The sequence below is a fragment of the Notechis scutatus genome, chromosome 4 (assembly GCF_049901735.1).
Source record: "Notechis scutatus isolate UNSWTSFEM ecotype Mainland chromosome 4, rNotScu1.2, whole genome shotgun sequence".
Taxonomy (NCBI): domain Eukaryota; kingdom Metazoa; phylum Chordata; class Lepidosauria; order Squamata; family Elapidae; genus Notechis; species Notechis scutatus.
The window spans coordinates 97,717,037-97,730,131 of NC_142012.1; the positions used below are offsets into that span (position 1 = coordinate 97,717,037).

The 13,095-nt window shown below is 35.0% G+C and overlaps 1 protein-coding gene across 3 annotated transcripts in view; it reads right to left on the minus strand.

The window, feature by feature from the left end:
• ASAH2 (N-acylsphingosine amidohydrolase 2) overlaps nt 1–13,095 on the minus strand; it is a 214,973-nt gene that overhangs the window by 8,176 nt on the left and 193,702 nt on the right. For all 3 annotated transcript variants that reach the window (XM_087964167.1, XM_087964165.1, XM_087964166.1), the window contains 3 exons: nt 11,949–12,064; nt 9,513–9,607; nt 8,601–8,640 (listed from right to left, as the gene is read on the minus strand). In XM_087964167.1, the coding sequence (XP_087820293.1) occupies nt 8,601–8,640; nt 9,513–9,607; nt 11,949–12,064 (251 nt within the window). The remainder of the gene's footprint in view (nt 1–8,600; nt 8,641–9,512; nt 9,608–11,948; nt 12,065–13,095) is intronic.

The window sequence follows — 13,095 nt, forward strand, 5'->3', positions numbered from 1 at the left end:
CATAGAACTGGTTCTATATCTGCTGCTGTTTTGGCCCACTTGCCCGCCCGGGCTCTTACCTGACCTTTATTTCCTGCTTTTTCAACCACAGCTGCTTTGCGTGACACAGCTGAGGTTGAAAAACCAGGAAAAAAGGGCTTTTCCAACTGCTGAGCACTTGCACACAGCGCTGCTCAGCTGTCCAGGCAGCTCAGCAGGTCGTAAATCGTACTCACGTTTCACGCAGAGCAACAGAACCGGTAGTTATACCAGCTGGATCCCATCCCTGACCCAGTTGGATGGCAGTTACCGTCTAACAGAAACATCTTGCAATTCAATCCTTTCATCATTCTTAAGATTCTAATCTCTAATAAGCAGAGCTCTGAAAACAAAAGCTTCTGAAGTAACTACAGTGCTGTAATTTCATGCACAGATTGTGGATTTGTGATGTTTGTGATTTGAGTGGGAGAATGATTACAATGCAATGTGAAATAAGCACCTCAGTGGGAAAGGAAGTGGGGGGAGAATTACTAGGTAAATAATAACAACAACAACAACAATTCTTAGAAACACTAGGAAATAAACTCTTCATTATTATCTCCTCCTCTAGGTAAAAGAATTATTATTATTATTATTATTATTATTATTATTATTATTATTATTATTATTATTATTATTATTATTATTATTATTATTATTTACATTTGGTCAATATTAATTTATTCCCAGAATAAACTTAAAAGAAATTATTTGCTTTCTTATCAAATGAAACATTTTTAATCACAAAAAGTATTACCTCAGTTTAATTAAGTCTTGTGTATTAGACAATTCTGAAGTCAAGGAGAAATTGAGAAGCCATAAAAAAAGAGAAATTCATCAAAAATCTATCCCTTCTAGAAGTTGAAAATTAATCTATTTATTCAATTTGTCTAGCCAATCATAAGACAAAATAAAAACAAACTGCCATCATGATACAAAAATTAAAATGCAAACTACAGGCTTTTGAAATTCCTCAATAAACGTATGAACAGGAGACAGCGGAGCTGGCGTCGTGACGATACGGCATGCGATCTTGGAGGTCTGAGATCGCTGCCGATATCTTTGCTCCTGGATGGTCCTATGGGATCTAAACCGTCCCAAAGAGATGGTGAAGGTGAAGAGCGCATCCTGTCGATCCCAGGGATACCGCAAAGTCCCTGGTAGATCCAGGAGAAGCTCTTCTTGCCAGCGGCAAAGAGGCAGCCATTAAAGCTGCTGAAGCTGGGACAGCTCCGAAACGGAAGAGAACAGAAAGAGAGAGTGTGCCGGTTTGGTGAGAACTTTTTTTTTATTCTAAGATCTGAAAGGACACCCTAAGGAAAAGAAAGAATCTGTAAAAGTTTTGACAGAAGTGATTAAGCGGCGACTTTAAACAGGAATGTCAAAGTAATGTTTTTTTTTTTCTCATTACTGGATTTTCTATACACGATCTTGTATTTTAGAACTGGACTGGTTTTTTTCGTTTACATCTATTTTTTTTTCTATTTTTTGATTTTGTAATATTTTAGGCTAGAGGCTCCCTTTAGTTATTTCTTTTTTTAAAATATCTTTTTCTTTTTTTTATTAATTCTTATTATATCTTGCTTGGAAAAGGAGGGGGAAAGTGAGAGCAAAGAAACTTTGTAACACTGCCAACTAGAGGCTTGAAAATATTCTATTTCCCTGTGACCAGACAAAGCTGAGAAAGAAAGAACTGAGACTCTTTTTCAAGGACATTGCTATTTGATATGATAGAGGGAAGAGCATGGGAGAGTATTATTGCAGGTGCTCTTCTGTGTTTCTATCAACAGCTGGAGTCTTGTGTTGAAACCTAGGGGAAAAAAAGGTGATAAGTTTTTGGAGAAGAGAGCTATAATAAGAGCCTTGGATAATTAAACAAAGTGTAGTGTGCCCTTTTTACTTTTTCTAAGTTGTGCTATCCCTCCTCATCAGCTTTATTGTATTTCATTTTATCTTTTTTTTCCTTGTAATAACTATATGGGTTTTTGGCTTTGTTGGAGCTTGTCTTTGTTTTTCTTTTTCTCTTTGGAAGTCCAATCTCTACGTTTGTTTTTTATTTTAAAGGGAAAGCCTTAAAAGCCTTTTTTTTTCCTTTCCTGGTATTTTTGTTTTTTCATCTACCTTTCTGGTTTATTCTTATGCACTCTTTTCTATTTGAGACCTTTCAATTGGATTAAGGTGTTGAAGAACCTGAAGAATTTTTCCTTTTCCTTCCCCCTCCCCCTTTTTTTCTTAAGTCTTTTTCTTCATCTAACTACTGATTGGATTAAGGTATACAAGAACCTGAAGAAATTTTGTCCTCCTTTTTTTTATCATTATTATTGGGCTTCATTTTTCTACTATTTTTATTTTGAACTATAATTGGTTACTTCACAATTGGATTAAGGTTTAGAAGAACCTGAAGATTTTGAATTGCTTAAAATGAGTAGGAAATTTACAGCTTCTGGTTCTTCAACTTCTACTTCTTCCTCTCCACTATCTGGAGGACAATGTTCAATACAGACAATGTTAAAGCAAGAAAAAGAACAAGAAAAAGTGACTCTGCAGATGATTATGCAAGGAATTCAAAATATTCAAGCAAGATCAGAGAATATTGAAAAGAGAATAGAGCACATTGAACAAAGAACAGAGAACATTGAACAAAGAACAGAGAACATTGAACAAAGAACAGGGAAAACCGATGAAAAAGTGGAGAACATCCAACAAATGATGTTGAAGTATGATGAGAGATTCCAAAAAATTGAAGAAGAAGATAAGCAAAGAGACAAGAAGATTGGAGATATTGATAATAGATTAAGGGTGGTTGAACAAGATAAAAGTAGTATGTTGAGATGGGAGATGGATAGATCAGAATTCTATCTTAGATTCCAAAACGTAGAGGAAGAAAAAGGACAAAACGTAGCTGAGATAATGATAGAAATACTGGCTGAAGCTTTGGAAATAACTCAAGAGAAGATGATGGATGGAATAGATTAGGTTTATCGAGTTTTCACAAGATATGTGATGAGAAATAGCTTACCAAGAGAAGTTCACATTAGATTTACAAAGAAAGCCATTAAAACGCAAATATTGCAAGTGGCAAAAGAGAAAACATTGAAATATAAAGACAAGGAGATTGTGGTCTTGAAACAAATACCCAGAAGAGTGAGAGAGATGAGAAGAGAATACCGATTCCTGACTAAAATTCTACTTAAAAAAGAGGTGAATTATAGATGGCTGATTCCAGAAGGTTTAATGTTCACATGGCAAGAACAGAGACATAGAATTGACTCAATTGAGAAAGCGGAATTATTTTATACAGAATTTTTTGGAGGGAAAGAGGAAGAGGCAGAAAAAGAGATCTCACTAATTGAATTCCAAGAGGACTGCCAAATGGCCACTGAAAAAGAAGAAGGTGCAGTAGGTGGAAAGGTGGAAGCCAAAGAACAATGTGAATTAAGATCTCCGAGAGCTGCTAAACCTAACTATAAAATATAACCATGGAAGAGAAAAAATTGATTACAATTAATATAAATGGACTTAACTCAGCCGTTAAAAGAAGGAAAACCTTTCATAAATTAGAGAAATTAAAATTTGATATAATTTGTCTACAAGAAGTACATATTAAAAAACAATATGAACAATTGTTGGTACAGACAAAATTAGGGAAAATATTTACTTCCTTGACACAATGTAAGAAAAGAGGAGTGGTTTTATATATTAAAGAGACCACCCCAGCAAAATTGATTTATACCGATGATGATGGAAGAATACTAATGGTGGAAATAATGGACAATAATACAAAAACACTCCTGATTGCAATTTATGCTCCGAATGACAAACAAGAAGAATTCTACAAAAAATTACATATGAAAATAATCGAACTGGACTATGCTAATATAGTTATGATGGGAGATTTTAATGGAATTGTAGACAATAAATTGGACTATACAGCACAGAAAACAATAAAGCAAAACAGAAAGACTCTCTCTAAATCTTTTTTTAAAATGGTAGATGAAATAAACTTAAAAGATACATGGAGAGAAAGAAATGCTAAAACTAATCAATACACCTTCTATTCAAATAGACACTTATCATGGTCCAGAATAGATATGATATAGATGTCAACAGAATTAATAACTAATATTCAAGAAATAAATATTGAAACAAGTACTTGGGCAGATCACAATCCAATGACAATTAAATGGAAAGGACGAAAAAGAAGATCTAGATGGATGTTAAATAATACTATTTTAAAGGAAAAAGACTTCACACAGTGGATGGAGAAAGAATTGGCTTTTTTCTTTAGAGAAAACAAAAAAGAAGATACCTCAATTCAGAATGTATGGGATACAATGAAGGCATATGTTAGAGGCTTGATAATAGACTATACAAGGAAAACGAATACTATGAAAAGACTAGCCTCTAAGGCCTTAGAGGATGAGCATAAAAGACTTGAAAAAGAACTACAGAAAATGCCACAGAAAAAGGACATCAAGCTAAAAATGGATATAATTAAACATAAAATGGGTCAAATAGAAAAAGAAGAATTAGCACAGAAAATTAGAGGTGCTAAACAGAACTACTTTGAAGATGCAAACAAACCAGGTAGATGGTTAGCATACAAACTGAGAAAGGAGAAAGAATCAAGGAAAATATTGCAATTAATAGATGACCAAGGCCAAGTTTGCCATGGTAGTAAAGAAAAGAAGGAAATCATTCTAGACTTCTATGGGAAATTATATATGCAAGAGAATATTGATGAGTAAAGAGTTAAACAGTACTTAAAGAATGCTAATTTACCTCAGATACCTAAAGAGACTGAAAAAATGTTAGAAAGCAATATAACGATGATGGAGTTAACTGAAGCACTCAAGAAGCAAAATAATGGAAAGGCACCAGGCTCAGATGGACTTCCGGCAGAATTTTATAAAACATTACAAGAATCATTGAATCTTCCATTGCTAGAAGTTATGAATGAAGTTATGTTAAAGAAGAAGATACCTAAATCATGGTCAGAAGCCTATATTACACTTATTCCAAAAGAGGAGGCCGACCCATTACAAATTAAGAACTATAGACCCATTTCTCTACTAAATGCAGGTTATAAAATTTTTGCTTCAATATTGGCAGAAAGACTTAAAAAATATTTAAATAATTTTATCCATCCTGATCAAAATGGATTTCTGCCAAAGAGACAAATTAAAGACAATATGAGAGTAATCTTGGACACCTTGGAATACTACGAGGCACATCCTGAAAAACAAATGGCTCTGATATTTCTATATGCACAGAAGGCATTTGATAATGTGAATTGGCGATTCATGTTATTACTGTTGGAACAGATGGGTTTTGCTAGAAAATTTATTCAAGCAATAGAAGCTATATACTATAAGCAAACAGCAAAGGTAATGATAGAGGGAGAACTGACAGACTCTATCAATATAAGAAAAGGAACAAGACAAGGGTCCCCACTATCACCTTTGTTGTTTGTGTTAACTATGGAAGTGTTAAACAGAAATATTAGAGATGAAAAGAATATAAAAGGAATGAAAATCAAAAGGAAGAATTTAAGCTGCAAGCATTTGCAGATGATCTGGTTTTCATCTTAGAAGACCCTTTAGAAACAGCATCAAAATTGATAGAAAAGATAGAGACATATGGAAAGGTGGCTGGTTTGAAAATAAATAAAGATAAGACAAAGAATATGCTTTTAAGACAAAAGGAAGAACTGGCAGACCTATTGAAAATTCAGGTCACGAATAAGATCAAGTACTTGGGGATATATTTGACAGCAAGATGTAGTACATTAAAAGAGAATAATTATATCAAACTTAAACAGCAGATAGCGTCAGATCTGGCGAAATGGGAAAATTTACAACTGTCACTAATAGGGAGAATTTCAATAATCAAGATGAATATATTATCCAGAATTTTATATTTGTTTCAAACAATTCCAATTAGGCTTGGAAAAGATTACTTTGAATCTAAATAAAATTTTGTTGAAATATATATGGCAAGGTAAGAAAGCGAGAATAAAGTTAAAACTTTTGCAAGATGCTAGAATTAGAGGAGGATTTGGTTTGCCTAATTGGGAGTTGTACTATCAAGCTACAAATCTGATGTGGGTTAAGGAATGGATAACACTAAGAAATACTAGATTGTTGACATTAGAATGACATGATCTGTTGTTGGGGTGGCATGCTTTTTTATGGTATAAAGGAACTAAAACACAGGGGTATTTTAGAAGACATTATATATGGGAGTCTCTGTGGTTAAACTGGGAGAAGATTAAAAGATAATGTTATTTGAAAATTCCAGTCTGGTTATCGACTATTGAAGCATTTTCTTATCCTATAATATACAAAAAGGAACAAACAGTTAGATATGGTGAAATATTGAATGAAAAGGGTGAACTCAAATCTATACAAAAAATAGAGGAATAAGGTATGAAGATGAATTGGTTTTCATATGCGCAAATACATTCAAGGTATGATAAAGATTCTAAAATGGAAGGTTTCTATGATAAATTGACTGATTTAGATAAGATTTTGACAGGTACTGATGAAAAGGTGATTAAAAAACTGTATGGATATTTATTAGAAATTAAATTAGAAGAAGAACAAGTTAAAGAAACAATGATTGCTTGGGGGAAGAATTTTGGATATAGGATCGATTTAGAGAAATGGCAAAAATTGTGGTCTCAAAATTATAAAATGACAATGTCAACAGCATATAAAGAAAATTTGTATAAGATGTTTTACAGGTGGCATTTCCCCCCGACAAGAATGTTCAAGAATAAATCCGAAAAATGTTGGAAATGTCATCAGACACCTGGCTCATATTACCATATGTGGTGGATTTGTGTGGATGCTAAAAAATACTGGACTAAAATCCTCATGTGGTTGGGAAAAAATGACAAAAAAACATATAGACTTGAAACCAGAGATATTTTTATTGGGAATTTTACCTGAAATATATAGTAAAGACTTGAAATACCTGACTGTAAACGTGTTAACAGCGGCTAGGATTGTATTTGCTAAAAACTGGAAAAATGAGAAAATACCATCACAGGAGGAAATCATTAAGAAAATATTGGAATGTGCTGAAATGAGTAGTTTGACATTTGAAATTAGAGAACAAGAGGATAAACAATTTTATAAAATTTGGGATCTTTTCTATCAATGGTTAGATAATAAAATACAGTAATGAAATATGTAGACTTTTAGAAAATAATAAATATATAAAGATGTACTTCTTTCTTATTATATCCACAAAATGATTTTAGGATAGATTTGGGATGATAATATGAACTGTTATAAAATAAACTAGGTTAATTATGATTATCTTGTAAAACATGAATGAATAAAAGTATAGTCAAATGATTGATTAATAATGATACTAAGGTATTTAATTTTTGATTGAAAATATGAGATTATATGCAATGTAATTGTAATTGAAGACTACGAAATGGAAGCACAAAACAATTTGTAAACCAACCGGCACACTGTATGTACACATATGGAAGATAGCTTGATGTCTTTATGTTTTGTTTTGTTTATGTTTGTTTTTAAAAACCAATAAAAATTTAAAATAAAAAATAAACGTATGAACAGAGAGCATGGACAGATGATTTCTCCTATTTTTTTTTCCACAGGAAGAAAATATTCATCAATAGTTGTTGGGTTTTTTTTTTCTTTTTGCAGTGACACTAATCCTGCTATTTAAAAGAATCAAGGAGTTGCAGTTTGTTAGTAATCTTAACTATGTAATGAAGGGCAAGACATTCATATATGTTCACAATATGGTAGCCCTTCACACAAATACAGGCAGGTCTCGACTTACAACCACAAGTGGGACTAGAAATTCCATTGCTAAGTGAGATGAGTCATGTCAAATTTCATGACCTTTTTTGCTGTGCTATTATGGGAACCACTATAGTCGTTAAATAAACCACACGGTTGTTAAGCAAATCTAGCTTCCTCCATTGACTTTGCTTGTCAGAAGCCAGCTGGGAAAGTGACCCCAAGACCCTGCAACCGTCATAAATATATGCCAGTGGTCAAGCACCCAAAATTTTACCATGTGGCCATGGGGGTGCTATGACAGTTGCAAGTGGGAAAACCAGTTGTAAGTCACTTTTTTCAGTGCCATTTTAACTTTGAACTTTGGTCACTAAACAAATGGGCATAAGTCAAGGACTACCTGTATGTGCAAAAATGTCATAGCACTAGCAATAGCACCTGTACTTATATACTGCTTTTATAGTGCTTTACAGCCCTCTCTAAGTGGTTTACAGAGTCAGCATATTGCCCCCAACAATCTGGGTCCTCATTTTACCCACCTCGGAAGGATGGAAGGCTGAGTCAACCTTGAGCCTGGTGAGATTCAATCTGCCAAATTGCAGTAGGAGTAGCTTGCAGTACTGCACTCTAACCAGTGCGCCACTGAAGCTCCTTTATTCTTCACTGCTAAGAATTTCTCAACTTCTTCCAAAGACAAAGAAACTTTTTATCAAGTGGAATGAGTCCTTTAAAAATTGCAAGGAAATTTCTCTACCACCGTTCACTAATTCCTTTCTTATTCTAAAACCACCAACTTACTTTTTTCACAGCTTCACGGACTCTTCGGCCAGACATTGTCCTGGAAAACACACACACACACACACACAAAAGGAGTATCAGTTTCCATAGCCTTATAAACAGCGGTTGATTCTCAAAGAAGGTTGTTAGATTATTCTCTTTACGAAAAACTTAACAGATAATCATTAATGTTTCTGAATAACAGAATACCAAATCAGTTTCCTGTCTGCTCTGATGCAATAAAAAACTATGGAAACTAATCAAATAGTTGTGTCATTATTCACTTGCCACATTTTCTCTCTCTTTAAATTATGGCTTAAACATGCTATTCAGGACAGTTAATTTAAGAGGATGTTCATCAAAGGAAATGGTGGATTGCACCTTGGGCACCTTATATTGAATCAAGGATATTGTAATGTCAATCACTGGCTTTAATTTTGCCCTGTTAATTATATAGTACATGAGCAGAGTGTTGCCTGCTGCAGGCTTCTGCAATCTATTGCCTTTCAGATATATGTGGGTTTCAGTTCCCCAAATTTTCATCTATCACACCAATTTTGGCTGGTCTTGTCTGTCTTTCTATATTTCCCACTATCTGTCCTCTAGAACAGGGGTCGGCAACCTTTTGGACCTCAGGGACCACCAAACTCATAATTTTAAATCCCGCAGACCAGAGACCCTGGGAAAATCCCAAAAAAAGTCTACAGGAAAATTCCCCACCCCATTTTCCTACCGATCGATCATCTTCAGCTTTGCTGGCTGAGGAATTCTGGGAGTTGAAATCCACAAGTCTTAAAGTTGCCAAGGTTGGAGACCCTTGCTCTAGAACAAGGCTTTCCTCCTAAATAAACCTGCTTTCTTTTTCCAAGCTAACCATAAAACACAAAGTATATGCTTGAATTATATTATAAAAGACAAAATATAAATTCATACGTAAATTCTCCTGGAAGACCCACGAAGGCTGTAGATCCAATGGTAAACATCTGGATATCAACTATCTTGGGCTGCCAGGGGTAAGGCTTGGTAAGCTTAAGCAATTCAAGAGAAAAGAGGAAGATCAGCCTTTATATTAAATAATATCATCAACAATAAAACCACATTTACACTCCTTTGTCACTCAAGGGATTTTGTGAAAAATTAGAAGTGGTTGAGCAAAGTGAGCCCATGGAACTCTCAAACCAACCCCTAGAATTGATTCCTTACTGTTTTTCACCAGAACCCTTTAGAAATATGATACACAAATTGTTTGATAGATTGACTGCTTAGAGAAGACTGTACAGCAAGGGTCTTCAAACTTGACAGCTTTAAGACTTGTGGACTTCAACTCCCAGAATTCCTGAGCTAACATGACTGGAGGAGGAATTCTGGGAGTTGAAGTTCACAAGTCTTAAACTTGCCAAGTTTGAAGATCCCTGTTGTAAAGCATTGTGAAGCAGTATATAAGTCTAAGTGCTATTGCTGAATGAATGAATGAATGAATGAATGAATCCTGATTTTGGCTTAACCTCAGGTAAAGGCAAATTGCTGGAAATGTCATATTTTAACTGAGAGATTCAAGGATGAGGCATAGATTGCAGTGGCCTAGAAATGATTGCATTAGTGAATCAATGAAAACTAGCCAAAACTATCCTGGCCATAACTGCCACTTGCCACTCAAAAAAGAGCTGCAAGTCTAGGAAGAGGTCCAAATAATTGTGTACCTGTTCACGGCAATGCCTCCATCCAAGGCTAAATATGGAACTATCTAAAGGACTATGAACCAGAAGTAGTCCCATCACTTCTCTGACATAGGGAAACCTGGTGACACAGTGATTAGAATGCAGTATTGCAGGCAAACTCTGCCCACAGCCTAGAGTTCAATCCTGACAAGGCTTGGTTTTCAAGGTTGACTCAGCTTTCCATCCTTCCAAAGTCAGTAAAATGAGAATCCAGATTGTTGGGAACAATATGTTGACATTGTAAACCATTCAGAGAATGCTGTAAAGCATTATGGAATGGTATATAACTCTAAGTGCTATTGCTGTTAGTATAGTCTGGAATGGAGATATAACAGGTGGATATCATCAATGCATTCCTGATAGTCCACCTGGAACTAAGAGATTACCTTTCTTCTTCCTTTACATACTGATCAGTAGGTACAGTATATCTAAATGAGACACTAAATTTGTGTGAGTTATCTCACATCAAGTTCTCAAAAATTGTAGTTAAAGTTCAGCAATTTTGGCAACCCCAAACATTTTTCTTTACACTACGTACTTTTCCCCCATATATCTGGGTTACCTACAATGGATTTGTGTTCCATTCCATCCTTCCCCCTACCATATTGGTTTGGTCTTTGATGGTAAAATCAAATAAATAAATAAATTTAAAAATACCCTAAGGATAAGAAGTCCAACAATTTCCCACCAAGACTTGAAGATAAAGATGAAAGACAAAAATGGGATTGGCATCAGATTTCCAATCCCCTGCAATGGTTTGCTATGTGCCTCCCATGATATGTCTCTCTGGCCATCACTACATCAGTCTTTTCCTACTATCCAGCCTTCAGATCAAGCCACCTCCTATCCCTGCCATCTGGCCTACAGCTATTCCTGTTTAATGAGCCATGCCTCAGGTTCTCTGACCTCCTTCCCTTCCAAGTTCCCTGGTGCCCAGAATCCTCACCTCAAAAAAAAAAAGTTGGGGGTGGGGAGGGAATGTGGCATAAAGTGTATCATCAAAGTGAACCTATTAAATAGTAGGGAATATTGCAGCCTTTTTATGATCTTTCCCAAAACAATACATCCAAGCAAGGGCTGCACTTCTTGCTGCTGCTGTATAATGAATATAATCTGTGAGGTAATAATTAGTTTAAACCCGAGAGGCTCGCAATAACCTCAGAAAGACAAGCAGCAAGGGAAAGCTCTTAATAGCCTTAATTGAACTTCTGGCCATTCAGCCAAGAGCATTTCACACCTCATAAAAATGTTGCAAGCTAGATAAACAATCTATTCAGTGCTTGCGAGGGAGGGCCATTGAGAAAATCAGATAACATAGCCTCCAAGGGGATTAATTCCCAAATAATAAGAATCATGTAACTCACCAGAAACACCACTAAGACTCCAAGATCCCTCTCAAAGTCACTGCCATTAAGCCTGGTTTCATGCAGTCTTTTATTTAAGTATTAAATGCACAAAATAATAAACAACTTTTTGGTATATATCTTTTTTTTTAAAGATAATTAGGGCAAAGAAGCAACATCGATTTGGCCACACTTACCCAGCCATGCCAACCCAGACCACCCAGAGAGCTCCTTGCTGAAAAAATTGAAGCCCACCCCTGGTTTAAATAATGAGTTTGCTTCTCCTAGTAAGACCTAATGGTTCATACCTCTCCTATAGGAAGTAGAATAGGCTTAGGTTTGTGGCATTCTATCGATTCATTGGATGGACGAACAAGGAAAGTATCACGGATAGAATCCCAGAATGGGTCGCCTTCAGTTGTGCCTGTTCAAAAAAGTATGTAATAGTAGAATGTTTTCCATCATGTTAAAATACGTTATTGAATTAATATGAAATATTTAATAACATCTATTTGCTTTAAAACAAATGCCATTAAAGAAGAACCAGTTTGGTGCAGGAGTTTTTAAAAAAAGGAAGCTGGGAAATTGTGAGTTATAGACCTTCATAGGATGAGTTGGACCAGTCATCTCTCTCATCCCTAGGAAGAAGCTGATGGGAAACCACTTCTGAAAATGTTGGTTTAAAAAAAAAACCCACAGGAATTTGTCCAGGTAGTTGCCAGGAACCAAGACTACCATAAAAGTACATATTTTGTGTGCTTTTATTTTGTTATGACCAAAAAAAAAAAAGACAGTGTAATTTATACAACCTATAATTGTCAAGAGACATTTAACAGATTTCTAGTTTCAGTACTTTTGCCTTTTAATAAACAAACACGAAACTCGTCTAAAAACATTTACAAGTATAAATCATTTTTGATTGATGGTGAGGACTGATTGCAAAGTTAAGGATGCCTGATATTTACAGCAATCTATTATTTTTAAGAAGTTGCAGACGTGAGAAAGATTATGAGAGCCTAGGAAAGGAACAAAACCAGGGAATAGATTTCTGATCAACAGATAATGAGCAAGATAGATGGCAGTTTATCTCATAAATAGTAAACTAGCCCAGATAGCAAGAAATCTGGGGGAAAGTGCTATAGATCATTCAAAAATTCTTAATAACAACCTTATGAACAAGGATTGGAAATTTCTCTTTTAATTTCCAAGAATTTTTAATGATGCCCAGATTAGCATTAAATATGCTTCATTGTAACCTGTATAAGTTTTGCTATTTTGATCTTACCTAGCTCAATAGGGCTTGGCCTGATGATTAATTAATGAAATACTCAAGTAACAATGCAGAAATACAGTGTAGGCAGTAATAACATTCAGATAACTTTGTTTTCAATAACTTTGCTGGTATGCCAAACCCATGGGCTACTGTACCATTTTATAAGAATGGACCACTTTTAA